The following is a 15,388-nucleotide window of genomic DNA, read 5'->3' as shown; positions in this document are numbered from 1 at the left end:
ATTAGATTTGTCTTGAGACTCCAATGTTTTAATGTTGAGTAGCATTGAAGACAGGAAAGTTTGAAATGGGAATTCAGAGTGAGGAAAAATATTTCTGACAAAGTCTCCCACTGAATTAATGTGTTCATAAATTAACGTACATATGGAATGTGCTGTACATAGGGTCACATTAAAGTGATTAGCCTACTTGATAAAAACCCAGACCTCTCACCCCCTCCATGAGACTGCAGGAGCTTTAAGCAGCTCCTTCAGCAGCAGACTGCTGCACCCACAGTGCAGGAAAGAGCGCTGCCGCAGGTCATTTGTTCCGACGGTCAGACTGTACAACTCCACCCTATAATAATATCGTTGCACTGTTCATCTCATTTCATTTTATAGCACCGGACATTTTTTTCCATTCATCCCAAACTGGATATATTTATTTTTTTATTTTGTTTTATTTGTTGTTGTTTTGTGTGTGTGTGTGTGTGTGTGTGTGTGTGTGTGTGTGTGTGTGTGTGTGTGTGTGTGTGTGTGTGTGTGTGTGTGTGTGTGTGTGTGTGTGTGTGTGTGTGTGTGTGTGTATTTATTCTAAAATAACTTTTTTTTTATCTATCTTATTTCTTATATCGTACACGTATTTGTAATTTTTTTTCATATTGTGTGCACTTTTTGTTTTTTTCTTGCTGCTGTGACGACCGAATTTCCCCATTATGGGATTAAAAAGGCAATCTTATCTTATATTATCTTGATAGGTCAGATTCAAAGAAGGCTAGAAGAGAGCTGAAAGTTTAGTAAAGACAGAACTGAAACTAGAGGCAATATGGCCAGAAAATATTCACAAATAAAATACATGACAAAAGAAGTGTTATTGGGTTTTTCTAAATTTGCAATACCCATATCTGAAAATGTCAAGCTGACTTTAGAGGTGTCATTTCTGTAAAGTTTTCTCTGCTATAGTTCAATGATATGAAATGCCATAAAGTAGCTTTGTATGCCTAAATATTTTTTATAACAGACTTGCACATATACTTTGGCATTGCATCTGATAGCAATTATTCAACAAGTTCAGAATGAGATTGTTTGTCTTGCCCCTTTGCATGACCTTAGAACAGTTCAAGTGATACTTTGAATGGGATATTGATCCTGAAACTCCCTTTTCTCAAGCCAGGTTGGTGGGCTTGTAATAACTTCAAGAGAGCAACATCAGCTTTTACATGACCTTTTGTTTTTCACAACATCGCCATATGTTGTTTCTGTCACTCCAAACAGGTGTTCTTCCCAGGTTCAGGGGGCATGTACAAAAGCACCCATACAGCAAACCCATACAGACACCTTCCTCCTCCTCCTCCTCCTCCTTAGCCCTCCAACCCGACTGTAAAGCTCCCTTCCTGTTCTATAGGCCAGACGATTCTGTGATTCTGTAGTAGACATCAAGCTGCGTCTCATAATGATGCAGATCGTGTGTGCTGTGGTGCAACGGATCAACATCCAAAAAGCAGTAACAATGCTGCAGAAAATGTTTGAGCTGAGACCTCTCTGCTTCTTTATTCTCCGCTTCATGGTTCGCACCATTAATGAGCAGATCATTTGGTCAAAGAAACTTCCACGCATGAGATCACAACCTCAGCCCCTTACTAACTTAATAATATCAAATCTTTCCCAATCAATGAGCCTCCCATATTCCTACCCTTCTACAATATGGCTCATCATGTTTTTTTGCTCAAGATAGGCTTGTTTTAGAAACAGTTATTGACATTGAACCTCCTTTTCCTGCCAACAGGATGCCGTCCAGAAGCTAAAGTTCCAAGTAACGGGCCAGGACTGGGTGTCACCGGACGGGGACCATGCACTTAATGCACAGTAAATTAATATATCAATAAAAGATTAAAGATATAAGATTTATGCTGCACTGTTCTATAGAACTCAATTATTGTGAAAAAGGACGAACGTGCCCAAGCCTCATTTCCACTTCAACAGTTGGCCATAAGTAGATGTAGAAATGCTCTTAAACATCTTTTTGACCACTCCACCACTCAATAGACATGTCAATGACAGGAAAAACAAAGAAAAAATATGGTCACTTTTGACGCAACAGGGAGTTTTCAAACGGCACCAGAACAGTTGTCATTATTCATGAATATTACACACAGCTGTGGCTATTAATAAACCCATTACCACTAATTTATTACATTTTGTAAACTATCATCATGGTGATATTTCAGTCATGATTCCCATGTGCCAAAAGGATTCTTGGAGATGAATGTATAGCTCTCATATTTACAAAGTCTTAGCAAAATGCTTCACGATTTGGAATTAAATGAAACGATCGGTAATACAAGGTGATCGATCAAATGTAAATTAAGATTTATTACTTATAAATATTTTAAATCATGTGTATAAATTGACATTTAACAACCATTTTATCGCATCTTTTATTTTTATATTTTCACCACATGTTGTAAATGTTTAAAAGTTTATCTTTTCCGCTAGCTGTTATGAAGATATAATTGTCATGACATGGTACCACATGAAAATAACTTAAAAACCCACTGCAGCTTTCAAAGCAGGTCCTTATCACAGCAGCAGGATCGAATCCTTTAGGAAGACTGTGGCAGAGAGTCAATGGACCTAATATGGAGTGATTCTTCTCCAGGGGCATATACATGGGAACGAAGCTCGGGTTTCACACTTATCACTCACAGAGAGCTGTCAAACGCTTAGTGGCATTCTCTTGATCCAATTAATTAGGGCTTAATAAGGCATGGAGAAGGGAGGGATTTGGATCTACAGGGTGGTGACTGAGTCAAAGGCCTCCACAAATTAGGCCAACACTCGCTGGCCATTAATGAGACATGTGGAGAACTTCTGTTTTCAAGAAAGTTATGAATAACATCCTCATTTAGGTTTCTACCTACATAATGTCCTACAAACATGCAGAAAAACCAACCACTCATAAAACAAAATTATTTTTGTTCAGATTCAATTTTTAATTTCAAACAAATGTGGAGAAAACTAAACCTGAAAAACTAAAGATTAAATAACTTATGTCTGCGAGATCCAAGTATTGAGCTCAAAGTGAGATGGGGATCTTCTGGGCATTCAATTTTCAATTTGTTGGCTGTCTACTTCCCTGCGCCTGAAATAATTAATCAAGTAATGGTGAACGGAGGTGGCGTCCTCTCCTGTATGGAGCAGATGTTGTAAATCCACTGCAGCTCACACAGACAGGTGCCCTCAAGCTGGTTCCTGTCTGCTGCTTTGGTAATGGCGCGTTTCCTTTCCTGGAACACTGGAGGAATCGAGCAGCACTCAGTCCACCTCGATCATCTCCACATTACAAGGCTATACACCAGAGCAGAGGTTCACAAATCACCTATGGAGGGTGCTGTGTGGAATAAAATGTCTAGAACACAGATATGTGACACAGATACCGACCAAAGCTCAGTCCAGATCTTGAAATGCTCAGTAGAGTTCCTTTAACTGATCAGATGAATCCACTGCATGCAATAATGGACATTCCAGTAAATCCAAAGACACGTGTGAAGGACACTCACTGTTTACTCCCACGTGAGTATTACATGGATAGATAGTTCAAAGAGAACACTTTGGATTTAAGGTGTTTGTTCGTTTACGTGCAACTTCACTTAAAAGATCTACTATATTTTCGACATTTGAGCCTGGACTCACTCTCCTTTTCATGTCAGCCTACATCTACACCTACAATTTTATTTAGAATGGGGATGTTATGGATGGATGATGTTCATCCATCCATAGCATAGCATCTGTCGTCTCCTCACTTACTTATTTGTCAGGTCACGGTGGTGTGGAGCAAACATATTTGCATACACACCCGAGGGAAATTTAGTTTTCAGTTCACTTGTTCTGTAGGTTTTTGGGTTGTGGGAAGAAACAGAAAAAAGTGAAGAACATACAAACCTCACAACAAATGCAGCAGGACAAAGATTACAAACCAGGACCGTCTTGCAGTGAGAGGGCAGTGAAGGGTTCCGATGGGTCAGGCAATAACAGGGAATTTGACATTTGACTTAGAGTGGGAACCCTGGCAGTGCTAACAGGTGAGTTATTGCACTACATATTTGGACAATGAGTAATTTGAAGGATAATAAGATATGACAAATAGAATCATCAGTGGATATAATGACTGAGTGGTTAAACTCAAATACTTGAACAGCTAGAACAGTGTGATAAGTGCAGAAAATTAGATCACTTTACTGTGATGTAGCCATTAAAACTAGGAAAAGACAACACTTACACTATATTACACTACCCAAAATCTAAGATAAAATCATATCACAATATCAATATTGTGCCCAGCCCTACATAAGATATACAAATGTAATATGTTGGTATATTTTTAGGTGCCTATCATCTTAGGAAGCCTTAACATGTACATGTAAATATGCACATATATATTTACATTGTTAGATCATTTGGTAAATTTCCTCCTATTTTAGTTTTTTTCAACTGCTCTTATCCTTTTTTATACTTGTGGCATTTCTTGGCATACCGATGTTTTTCTTTATCCTCAGAAAACAAGTCTGAAATGTAGCTACATTGAAGTTATGGACATGTTTACAAAAATATGACACATTTGAGTCTTGTGTTGTGGGAGATATTTTTTGGACTAATTTTCCTGTTACACTGGCCACGTAATAAGTCTGTGGTTCATATACGATGTACCGATACATCGAAGTTTGACAGTATAATTTCCTCTGAGATGTGATCAGATGTTTTTTCTCCTTGAGGGCTGTACAGTAGTAACGACGGTACTACTAAGGATGTAGTTTGAGTTACATGGTTCAGAGTTGGGGCTCCTGACCTGAGACGGTCCATGGATTGCTGCTAAATTACAGTGTTACTGTTATTCTGTCATTTCTTGTATTTCATATCTCTCGGCCGAGACATTAATTAAATTTATATTGTGCGAACGAACATTTCCAGGCATTCCATTTTATTGTGGTTACAATAAGGCCACAAACTGAATTCACTGATTTGATTAACTGAGGAGATCCTCTTAGGCATAAAAGATGCTGAATTAATTTCAGTGAAAAACTGTTTGGTGCCATAGCTCCGCTGGTATATGGTCTAATCTGGGAACGCTGATAAGACACGATTCCATTTACTGGCTGAACTGCAGTGTAATTCACTTGCCTGGGCATGTAAACAAACAATGAAACAGTAATTAAATATTATAAAGTATCCTGCTGCTCTTATTTTAATTGAATAATAGCAGTCATATAGCTTATAGTAAATACAGTATGCACAGCTACAGATATCAAATATTTCAGTTAGTGAGCTCATTCATCTTGCCTGCCATAAAACCTGTTTTGGGACCACAATGATACAAGACAGCTGCATCCATCACTTGCAAGCAATGTTGCCTAGGCCCCTTTTCTGTTTTTTTCTTAAACTTTTCTCTTACTTCTTTCAGATTTTGTCACACATTTGAAAACTTATAGGATAAAATAGTCAGCCAATGTTTATGGAAAAATTGTCAAGCAAAGGGAAAGGGGAAACTATACAAAAAACCCAAGACAAAAATAGTTTCTTTGGCTTGTAATACTTTGATTTAGGTATTAATTAGTATTACTAATGTAGGATATACTGTTTCACAACCACAAATATGACCACTGTATGATATAGTAGCTTTTTACTGCAGGGAAACTAAAAAGAGGAAATAAGGGAATGAATATCAGCAGCTGTATTTTTTATTTGGCTGAAAAAACACAGGATAGATGATTGTGGTTCATCAAAAAGTCACTTTGCTGCCAGCACTCTTTGTGTTATTAATGCCAGAAAGTCAAAGAAGAAACTGAGAAAACTCACTATATTAATCAAAATTCACTAAAGGTTATTTTATTGAAATATGAGAGAGCACCGTTGTTAAGAAGTCCACGTTTGATAATCTTATCATTTTTAAGAGGAGTACATGTCTCTGAAATTTTTTACCAGAATGTACTTGTGGTGACACAGGAATTATCCTTAAAGAAAAATTCAAATTTGAGTAACTGGCAAAGTCAATCATTGGACCTTTGTCCCATGAATTCTTCCAAGATTTTCTTCCATCTGTCTTCATGAAACTTCACTCACCCCAAATAGATTTCACAGTGCCCTAGAAATACAAGAAGAAGGCAGGAAGTTCAGCTTTAGCTCTCCATTTGAAACTGTGTCACAATGGGACTGTGCCTGCTTGTCTGGAACAGTCTTTTTGTCTGGATAACCACTGACAGAAAGTTAATGAGCCTCTGTTTGGCCCTTGGAGGCCACTGTATGTCTATAACCTCAGCAACATTTTCTGAATTTTCTAACAGGTCTAATGGAGAAGGAGAGACAGCTTTTAGTCTGATTAGTTTTACTTATTTAAGTACTGTATCATTTACACCTTCTTTCTCTGAACTTTATTATTGTCAGCAGTTTTCAGTAAGTCTACCAGCCAGGTTGAAGTAAACTCATTTTGTAAATGTAACGCTGTCACTTGAGTTGAAAGATGACCCCTGATGCTTTTTTTCTGTCACTTAAATGAATAAACAGTCTGTTTTTAGAACTTCACTGTCTCACTCTCTCTTTTGGACATTAACTACCAGTGTGATGGAGGGCATCTCTTTAGTCAGACTTGAAATTTCAGTCCACAACCCAAAAGATGATAATTGACAGCAATGTTGTGACAGCCTAAGGAAAAAAGGGGAAGATAGTTGGGTAAAGCAGATACTACTTACAATGTGCTTTCTTTCACTAAACCCTCAACATTTCATCCAGTAATACAACTTCATAGAATAAGACTAACTGTCTCCTCAACATCAAACAGAAATATTTAAATCAAATAAAACAAAATGTTCCTTTGAGAAGATTGATTTGCAACCACCTGGCATTGAGTTTGTTGTTCCTCCAAAAACAAGGCATTTAATCATGAGCTACACTGTTCCTCCAAGTTTAACCGCACTGGGTTTTCATGCCAAAACCGTTGTCAGTGGTTGATGTTCCATGACCTTATCCTGATCCAGCAAAGTAAAGTCTTTGTTTTAAAAGCAGCTGCTGCATTTCAGGTTTCAATTATGTGTAGAGGAAAAGCCAATTGTAAAGGAAATGGGGGGTATTTTTGTACTTTGGACCACTGTGGGGTGTTGATGTATGTAAAATATGTTCTTAATTAAACCATGTGCAGAGTTTTGAAAGCAGCTTTCTGTAAACCGTAATAATGCATGTTATATATTCTCTGTAGTGTGTATTATCATGATATGCAGGTTATGAGCATGAATGCACTAGTAGGGACTGCAGTTGGTAATTGCAATTAATAATTTTACGCACCAAAGTCTGTTTTTAAGTCTTGCCAAGTGTTTACTACTACATGTGGGAAGAAAGTTACATAAAACATTTAGTGCTCCACAGAGGGATGTGTAATCTAATCATTTGGAACTGAAAACTACAAGTTTGAAAATGAAAGAAATCTGGGCATGTGGCGTTGGAAATGGACAGGGCACACCTCATCTCGAGGCAACAACTTAACGGTTACTTGCAAACTTCCCAGTTTAATGCCAAAGTGTGTAGTACACCTGTGAGTCCACTACAGGATGTCGTGTCAGTGTCACGTTTGTCTTGCCTAGGCTTGAAAAGGAAGCTGCCTTTGGTTTAGGTAACAAAAAACACAATATTAAGTTGAGGAAAACATAATGGTTTGGGTTAAAAGTGACACAATCACAATTTATTTAACTTTAAGCACCAAAACTACATGGTTAGCATTTGGAAAAGATCACTGTTCGAGTTAAAAACACTATATTTACGCAAATAACATCTCATACGTTATGTGAGTTAAATACATCATGTGCGTATTTTACTTGTGTTACCTCCATGACAACTTTTGTTTTGAAATGCACTTGTCCTGCAGTATCCCGAGTGAAAGCCCTGTGTTCATCACATGACCTATGTCACATGACCTCCTTCTTCAACCCAGGTACATGCGTGTACTTTTCATGTCTGGGCGAGACAAAATGTTACACTGACACTGTATCTTCTGGTGGACTCGTGGGTGTATTACACAAGTTGGCGTGATACCTAGCTGTAGCAGAACATGTCTTTTGGTGGTCACATTGCATTGTGGGTAATGTAGAAATAAAGTTTTGACAAAGATGTGAAATAAAAAATATATATATATATATTTCTGGTTCTGTTGTATCTGTTTTGATAATAAATTTTTAAAAAATGTGACCATTCTGAGTAACACAGCTTAATAATAATGTTAGTGCTATTCTCAAACAGTAAATTATAATATACAGGTTCAGTGGAAGGGTTATTCCATAAAATGCTGAAAAATATGTATATTCACTGATGTTACCCATAAGTTTCTGAAGGATTTCCATAGGATGACGAAAAGGATTATGGAGTCTTCAAAATTGCCCCTTCAAGCCATGTGCTTTAATTTTAAAGCTCTACAACAAACTTTAAATGCAACACTGACATAGTAGAACCTAAAAATTGAAAAACGTACATACTATACATCCAGCCGGTATGGAACAACATTACCCTTAAACGTAGACATGTTTCTGGCTATCTGCTGGATGTAATTTCACTGTTAAATCTCCTTTTAGCACTGTTTTGGTCTCCACTATCTCCTGAGGGAAATATTTGGCTCTCCAGCTGCACTCCTTTATGTTGCTAACTTTGTCTACCTGCCATTTGTTTGCAGGATGGAAAAGAAAAAGAGTTGAGAAACTGTGTCTGTCTATTATCTTTGTGTTCATTTCTATGAGCAAAACAATTCACACACACAAGTAATTTGTTTTTGATCTAGTGTTAATATAAAAATATTGATTGCAGCAGCTTTAGCCACCCAATCAAATTTTAATATACTGGGAAAAATAGAAATAAATGATGGATAACTGCAGTGTCGAAATATGAGAATAAAAGGGCTTCTGTGGAATTTAGACAGAAGTCTTATACTGTTCCTCCATATCACCTGTGGTTGGTCATTTTCTCCTAACAGAATGTCTTCAATCACATAAATCTCAAAATGTAAACACATTCAGTAATGAGTTAAGAGCGATATAACTGGAAGCACTCGACTACAATAATGGATTAGGGCTTTAAACTCAGACTCATTTCTTTTTCACCCACATACATCACTCCTAATCAATGATATGCCTTTGGCTATAACCCTCCTCCAGCAGCCTCCAACAGTGTCACAGCTTGTCTCAGACTTTTAAACAACTAGGAGCCGCACATTCACTCTCAAACTTTATGTACTGTTTCAAGTTATCATAGTTTTATATTTTAGGCTGACGATTATGTGAGAAATTGAATAATGTCACCATTAAAGTTCAGAGCCATCAGACTGACTGACATTAGATGAATGGCAATGTGCTAACTCAACAGTAGATTTTTAAAACCTCAATAATTAAATACAAAGGCATTCAGTGGGTTCTGAGAATGGCTGGAGAACAGACAGCCCACAGAAAAAGTGTAACAGCCATTCTGTCTCTGAAGCTTTTAACCCCCAGCTCTGCCAGCAAGTGACTGTTACTCAATTGTTCTGAATTGATAGGGTTTAGATGGAAAACTCATATTCTTAACAGTTTCATATTCTGTAAACTATGAGGTTCAAGAGATACAACACTGACTTTTGAGGTCTCATAATCAGTTGAGTTAAAAGGTCAGCAAAGTTGTCCTTAGGACAGATGCATTTAAGAGCAATTTACAGTTTTACATTTTTAACTAAATTTATGTCTCTTGGAAATGATCATTTGAAAAGTAAATGTACAATTTTATAGTTTTATAGTTGAGACATAAAGGCAGACAGAAAAAAGGTAACATTTTCAGTAGTGCTCTTAAAAACACTTTTTTTTTTTAAATTCACAATACATCATATTCAGGAGTCGTCTCTTCTGTAGCACACTGTGCAGAGGTTGAGGTGAGTCTGAACAGGTATAATTTTTGTGAGTTGCTCTTTTATTTGCTAGTTTTACCTTGCATTTCATGATTTTTCATCACAGTAAACTACTGTGTTTGTGCAACGTACAGCCTGTTAGAAAACTGAGCACACACTTTCCCTAACAAGGAAAAGAAATTGAGCTAGCGCTTTTGTCCCTGGGTGCGTTTTGGGCAGGTGATGAGACGGGGCTTCACTGCTGCATTTGTAAGGAAAAACACTGTGCTTGTTTTAAACAGGATGAATATATTCCCAGAGATATGATGAAGGTCTGGATGAGCTGGTGAAGTGTGTAAATGATAAATACACATAAACATCAGTCTGCCTCTAAACAGCCCTGATGTTTATTCAACCTAAAAAATTAGGCTGTAGTTTGTGGCGTTGTTGAGCTGTTGAGGTGTTTCTGGTATTTAGTTTATCTTCACTGATATAAGATGGAAATGGCAGAAAGTTTATTATTTGTTGATTTCGCTACATGTACCTTTAAATACAGTCACTTCGACTGTATACTTTGTTTTGTATTGTTTGTGTCTAGTTGAACTAGCCACTAAGTGAAACAGACTGATATGTAAAATGAAGTACCAACAGCATACTTGATTTTTTTTTTTCCTGGCCTTGCCATTTTGTCTCACTGTAAGTCAAGTGAATCATTGAACAATCAGAGATCTGGGTGGTGATGAGGTCTGGAACCAGGCTGCATTTTCCTTCAAATCAAATTACGTGTTCCGAGAAATAAAGAAAATGTATTAGCTTATTCAAGCTTGGAACCATTTTGGATACCACGAGGCCAATAAAACAAAACTGCCATGAAACAATGATTTTTATCCCTTTACGACACAAGTTTTGTTCCTTTCAATCACAGAAGTACTTAAAAAGGCCTGTAGAGCGTGAGTTGAGAATTAACACATTTTTTTATAGGGTGACAAAACATTTTTTTTAAATACCACAAAATTGCATTACATTTGCACACAATGGCAACTACTGTATGTTGAATCTCCAGAGTAGAGGTTACAGTGAAACACCATCCCTATAAAGCACATACAATTATATAAGGTGCTATGCAATATTGTTTTAGCATTGATGGGAATGGAGCTTTACTTGGCTGACCACGCATTTAACCCTGACCAACGATGAGTGTAAAGGTTCAAATTCATCTTGTGTCATGCATGGATTTTCTGTGTTAAAGTGGTATTAATGTCACAGTGACACTCCCATGACCAAGGTGACACTATCTCCTCCCACCATTTTACTGGGATTCAAGAACTGACCTATCTATTCCACATGAAGAAAGCATGAGCATGTGATGAGTTGTCTGCTCGCCATGGGTACCTGCTTCAAATGAGATTCATGACAAATCCCCCTACAAGAGGCCAGCCAATATGCTAGGTACAGTAATAGCATGCTTGGCAGTACTTATCTGTCTCCATTAAAGACACAGGTCATATCCCGCAATGTCAAAACCATTAAATCACAGAATATAGCATGATGCTAGGCTGTATCTGGGTGCTGCTGCTGTTTTATTTTTTATTTTTTTAATGCAGTTTTGAATGAGGAAGGAGGTTGAAAATAGTTGAATTAATCTGATGACAAACTGATCGGCCTTAATCAGAAAAATGTAAATTGTTATGGGAGTAATGATGAATTTGCATGTCCTTGTCGGCTGCTAGTGTTTTTCAATGCAACCGCAACTAGTTTGAGTGCCAGAGATCACTCCTTACGCTTTCAGTTTGACCTATTAATATGAAATGTAATCATCTTGTGCAACAATTGGGACTTGTATCCTGATATGAAATGCTTGCGATGTGACTGTGGTGCACCTTTTGCCATTTCAAGTTATTACTGCAGAAAAATGCTTATCTAATCTTAAAAAAAAGACTTGCACTGCAAAATTGTGCTTAATTCTATATAATTTTGAGCTTCTGCGTGGATCTGTCAAAGTGAGCCCCAGTGCACATTTATCATGCAGATAAGATCAAAGCTTGGACATTCAAGGACTTGCCTTGGATTCATTTTTATTTTTCTCTAACAGTGGAAGGAACAGAGGTTCAGTTTTAACTTCACATCTCCTCTGAATTAATAAACTGACCCTTTTCTAGATCAATGTCTTCCTCAAGAGCTGCAGGTTTGCGCTGAACATCACCAGCACCAACCAACCGAACAGATCGTGCCAGGGATGTAGCTAAATAATCAGCAAGCTATAACCACCAAGGTTTATACAATTCCAGGTCATTTCAACAACCTCAGCTGTTATGTTGTGTTTAACCAATACGTTTTCTAAAGCGACAGCTGCATTTACTACAATTACCTGTGAAACCCTTTTGTTCTATTAATATATATAAAAAAAAAAAAATGTGAAGATTCCTCATCATGATTTAATCACAAGACCAAGTTGACATCTCCAAGTGTTGGGTCAGGTTTATTGGATCGACTGACTAAAATCCAAAGATATTTATTTAAAGTAATACAAATAAATATCTGTTAGGTCACTACCTACTGCTGAGTGAGGATACATAATTGTGACTCAGTCCGTAGCCCACTGATGAAGCGCCCTGCATTGGCAGTATTACGAAGTGAACACGTTAGTTGGCGACGTTACCGGTCGCTAGTTCGCGGTGAACAGTTCGAGGCTAGGGGGCGATAACACAACAGGCTCGCTATTCAGATGCCAGGTAGGGGTTTGTGACTCTACACGGTGCACCAAGAAATAAAAGAATCTACTAAGGTCAACACTTGTAGTATACAGAACAACTTTAATGTCGATGTCAACTGAGTGATGTCACACAGATGATGCTGTTTGGATTTCTGGGAAGTGAAGTCTCAAAACACAGCTGCATCTGCATCTGCAAGAGGCGCCAGAGAACAAAACAAAGAACTTCGGGCAACAAATCCCCACATTGAGAGAAGTAGAAACAGTAAATATTTAGATTCTTCATGGGGAAAAAAAAATTGGTAATTATCTTGTTAATCAACTAATTAATTAATTGACTAATCGTTTCAGCCCTTAAGAATTCATGACTTTGATTTTTATGTTGTTAAACCATACAGGTAAATATTTTGAATTGAAAATGGTGCCCATAAACTGTACTATATGGTAGTGTTTGGTGTCTGCATGGATTACAAGGCCTCAAAATGTCTCACTATTTCTGACATTTACAAAAATAAAACTTCAACATGGTGTGATTCTATTTTTCTGTGAAGGCATTTATGAGTATAAATAAGCACACAGAAATATTTAACCTCACAAAGAAAGGCAACAAAATAATATAACAGTGCCCACATCTAACGGCCACTGTTCACAGCTAAGAAATACGGCTCCTGATGTTTGCTTTAAAAGCTCCTTCTGGAAAATTGTGGTTACTTTGAGATCCCTTTGTGTTCGTTTCCAGGTATCTGAAGTAGTTCAGAGAGCTGGATAATGTGTAATTCTATTTTTCCATCCACATAAGCCATGGATGTCACAGAAATTGCCCAGAATGCTGCATGAATGGGTTGAGTCATCCAAACAGGCTGTATTTACTGACCTTTTGCAGTTTATCTTGGCTAAATGATTTGAGCAGATATCTTAACTTGAAAACAAAAAAAAATCGCAACTTAAATATATTGCCACATATCAATGATGTATCTTTATTAGAGCTATGCGTTTTCAATATGGATCTCCAGGTTAACAGAAAGAAGTACAAACGGTGGAGTAGTTTTCAGGCATAAACATCTCTGCTTGTGTCTATTTCTAGTCATCCATTGCAAGCCAAATCATGCCAGAAAACAAGCACTCATCAAAGGTCAATACACAGAGAAACGCTGATTCAAAATGCAAACTGTATTGTTTTCCATTCAGCAGTGCTTACTGGCAGCTCCATTTATTTACCTAATGAAGATCTTCAAAGAAGATATAAATGATGAATAAAGCAGTCAGATATAATGCATATTCCTGTCTTTGCTGAGCATGAAAGCTGTGCCAGTTAAAACGATAATTATCTTTTCATTGTGTTGTGTCCATCAGAGGATTTAATCATATCTGTTAAGGCAGGGGCAGCAGGATTGAGATTGACACATTTGTGTGTAGTGACAAAGAGACACTGAGAGCCAGCAACATAGCAGCTTCCCTCTCTCAAGGCTGGACTGCTGCCACAAAAATCAATATCTCAGCTTCATTCAATTACATAGCGAGCAGGTATACAGTGACACTCTCTGCAATGACTGATGTACTGCTGCCTATATGGCCACCTTTGAAAGCATTCACCAGAATAAACAAAAAAGCAATCCAACTTTGAATGCACATAGAGACAGTAATTATGACTGATATTATTCATTGCGGGGCGAATATAACGGTCAAACGTATTTAATGCATGTGGACATGCAATACACTGCTGTTAATAAACATTTAGAACCAGGAAGCCCAAAAATATCATCTTTACACCGATTTGTGTTGTCGAAAAAACACGTCTGCCCACATGCACAAAGCGTGCATGCACTCGCGCTCAGGTGCACACACAAACACACACACACACACACACACACACACACACACACACACACACACACACACACACACACACACACACACACACACACTTAGGCACATGCGCGTTCTTGAGTCATTTTCCACAAATTAAAAAAAAAAAATGCTTACAGTGAGATTTCAAAACAGCAGTAATCGCTGAGTATTCAAGACGCTGAAGAATCTAACTACCGGTAAACTCATTCTGATTGAGTACTTTGATCCGATTTTATTTTTTTTTAAACACCGAGATGAGCAGGTTGTATTACTTTCTTTTCCTCCTAAAGACACATACGATTTGGTGAATTTGATTTTTAAAAAAGACAAGTTTTTACTTACCCAAAGTTATGAGATGAAACAGATAAACTCCCCACAGATCCATTCTGTGTCAAATCAGAATTTCAGGTTATGCGTCGGAGCTACACCTACAGCGGGATAGTTACACGGTAAGAACGGGATATCCTGTTATGCATTTGGAGATCATTATTTGCGCAAAAAGAATTCTCTTTTGAAAAATCCTTAAAGCGTCTTTTTATCTGGTTGTTGCTGTCTTTTAGATCTTAGAATCCCACCAGTTTCTTCCAAGATGCAGAGACAGTCGCGCTTTTGCGCAAAGGCAGAGCCATGCGTAATATTGTGAGTGAAAGTTGTCCTGTGCGCTGTACGGTCCTGTGCTGTGAGGGGGAGCCTTCTGTTGCGCGTCGAGGTGGTCAGCACAAGTCCTTGAGTCTGCTGCTCGAGAGATGCTGAGTACCGGGAAGAACCACTGCCAAGAGGGAGGGAGAGGGAGAACTGCAGGAACGGACATTAAACAGCCTGCTTTGATGGTCAGGGTTTAGCGGTAATATAGACTTACACAATACTAATCCTGCAACAGAAACATTATCATGCTAATACAATAGGGACTTACTGTGTGTGTATGATTGTTTATGGTAATCTTAAACTGCTCTGGAGTATTTTTTTATTAT

General features: G+C 37.7%; 1 protein-coding gene across 1 annotated transcript in view; it reads right to left on the bottom strand.

Annotated features, from left to right (window-relative positions):
• Positions 1-15,114, bottom strand: part of gfra4b (GDNF family receptor alpha 4b) — a 43,400-nt gene extending 28,286 nt beyond the window's left edge. The window contains exon 1 of the mRNA XM_069694202.1: positions 14,760-15,114. Coding sequence (XP_069550303.1) covers positions 14,760-14,802 — 43 coding nt within the window. The 5' untranslated portion in view covers positions 14,803-15,114. The remainder of the gene's footprint in view (positions 1-14,759) is intronic.
• Positions 15,115-15,388: the final 274 nt, after the last annotated feature.

The sequence above is a fragment of the Brachyistius frenatus genome, unplaced genomic scaffold, assembly GCF_029030835.1.
Source record: "Brachyistius frenatus isolate BFR_SWC_R1_liver_20210118 unplaced genomic scaffold, ASM2903083v1 Contig_17, whole genome shotgun sequence".
In the NCBI taxonomy this organism is placed as follows: Eukaryota; Metazoa; Chordata; class Actinopteri; family Embiotocidae; genus Brachyistius; species Brachyistius frenatus.
The sequence above is the reverse complement of the archived record's forward strand: the minus strand, read 5'-3'. Positions and strand labels throughout refer to the sequence as shown.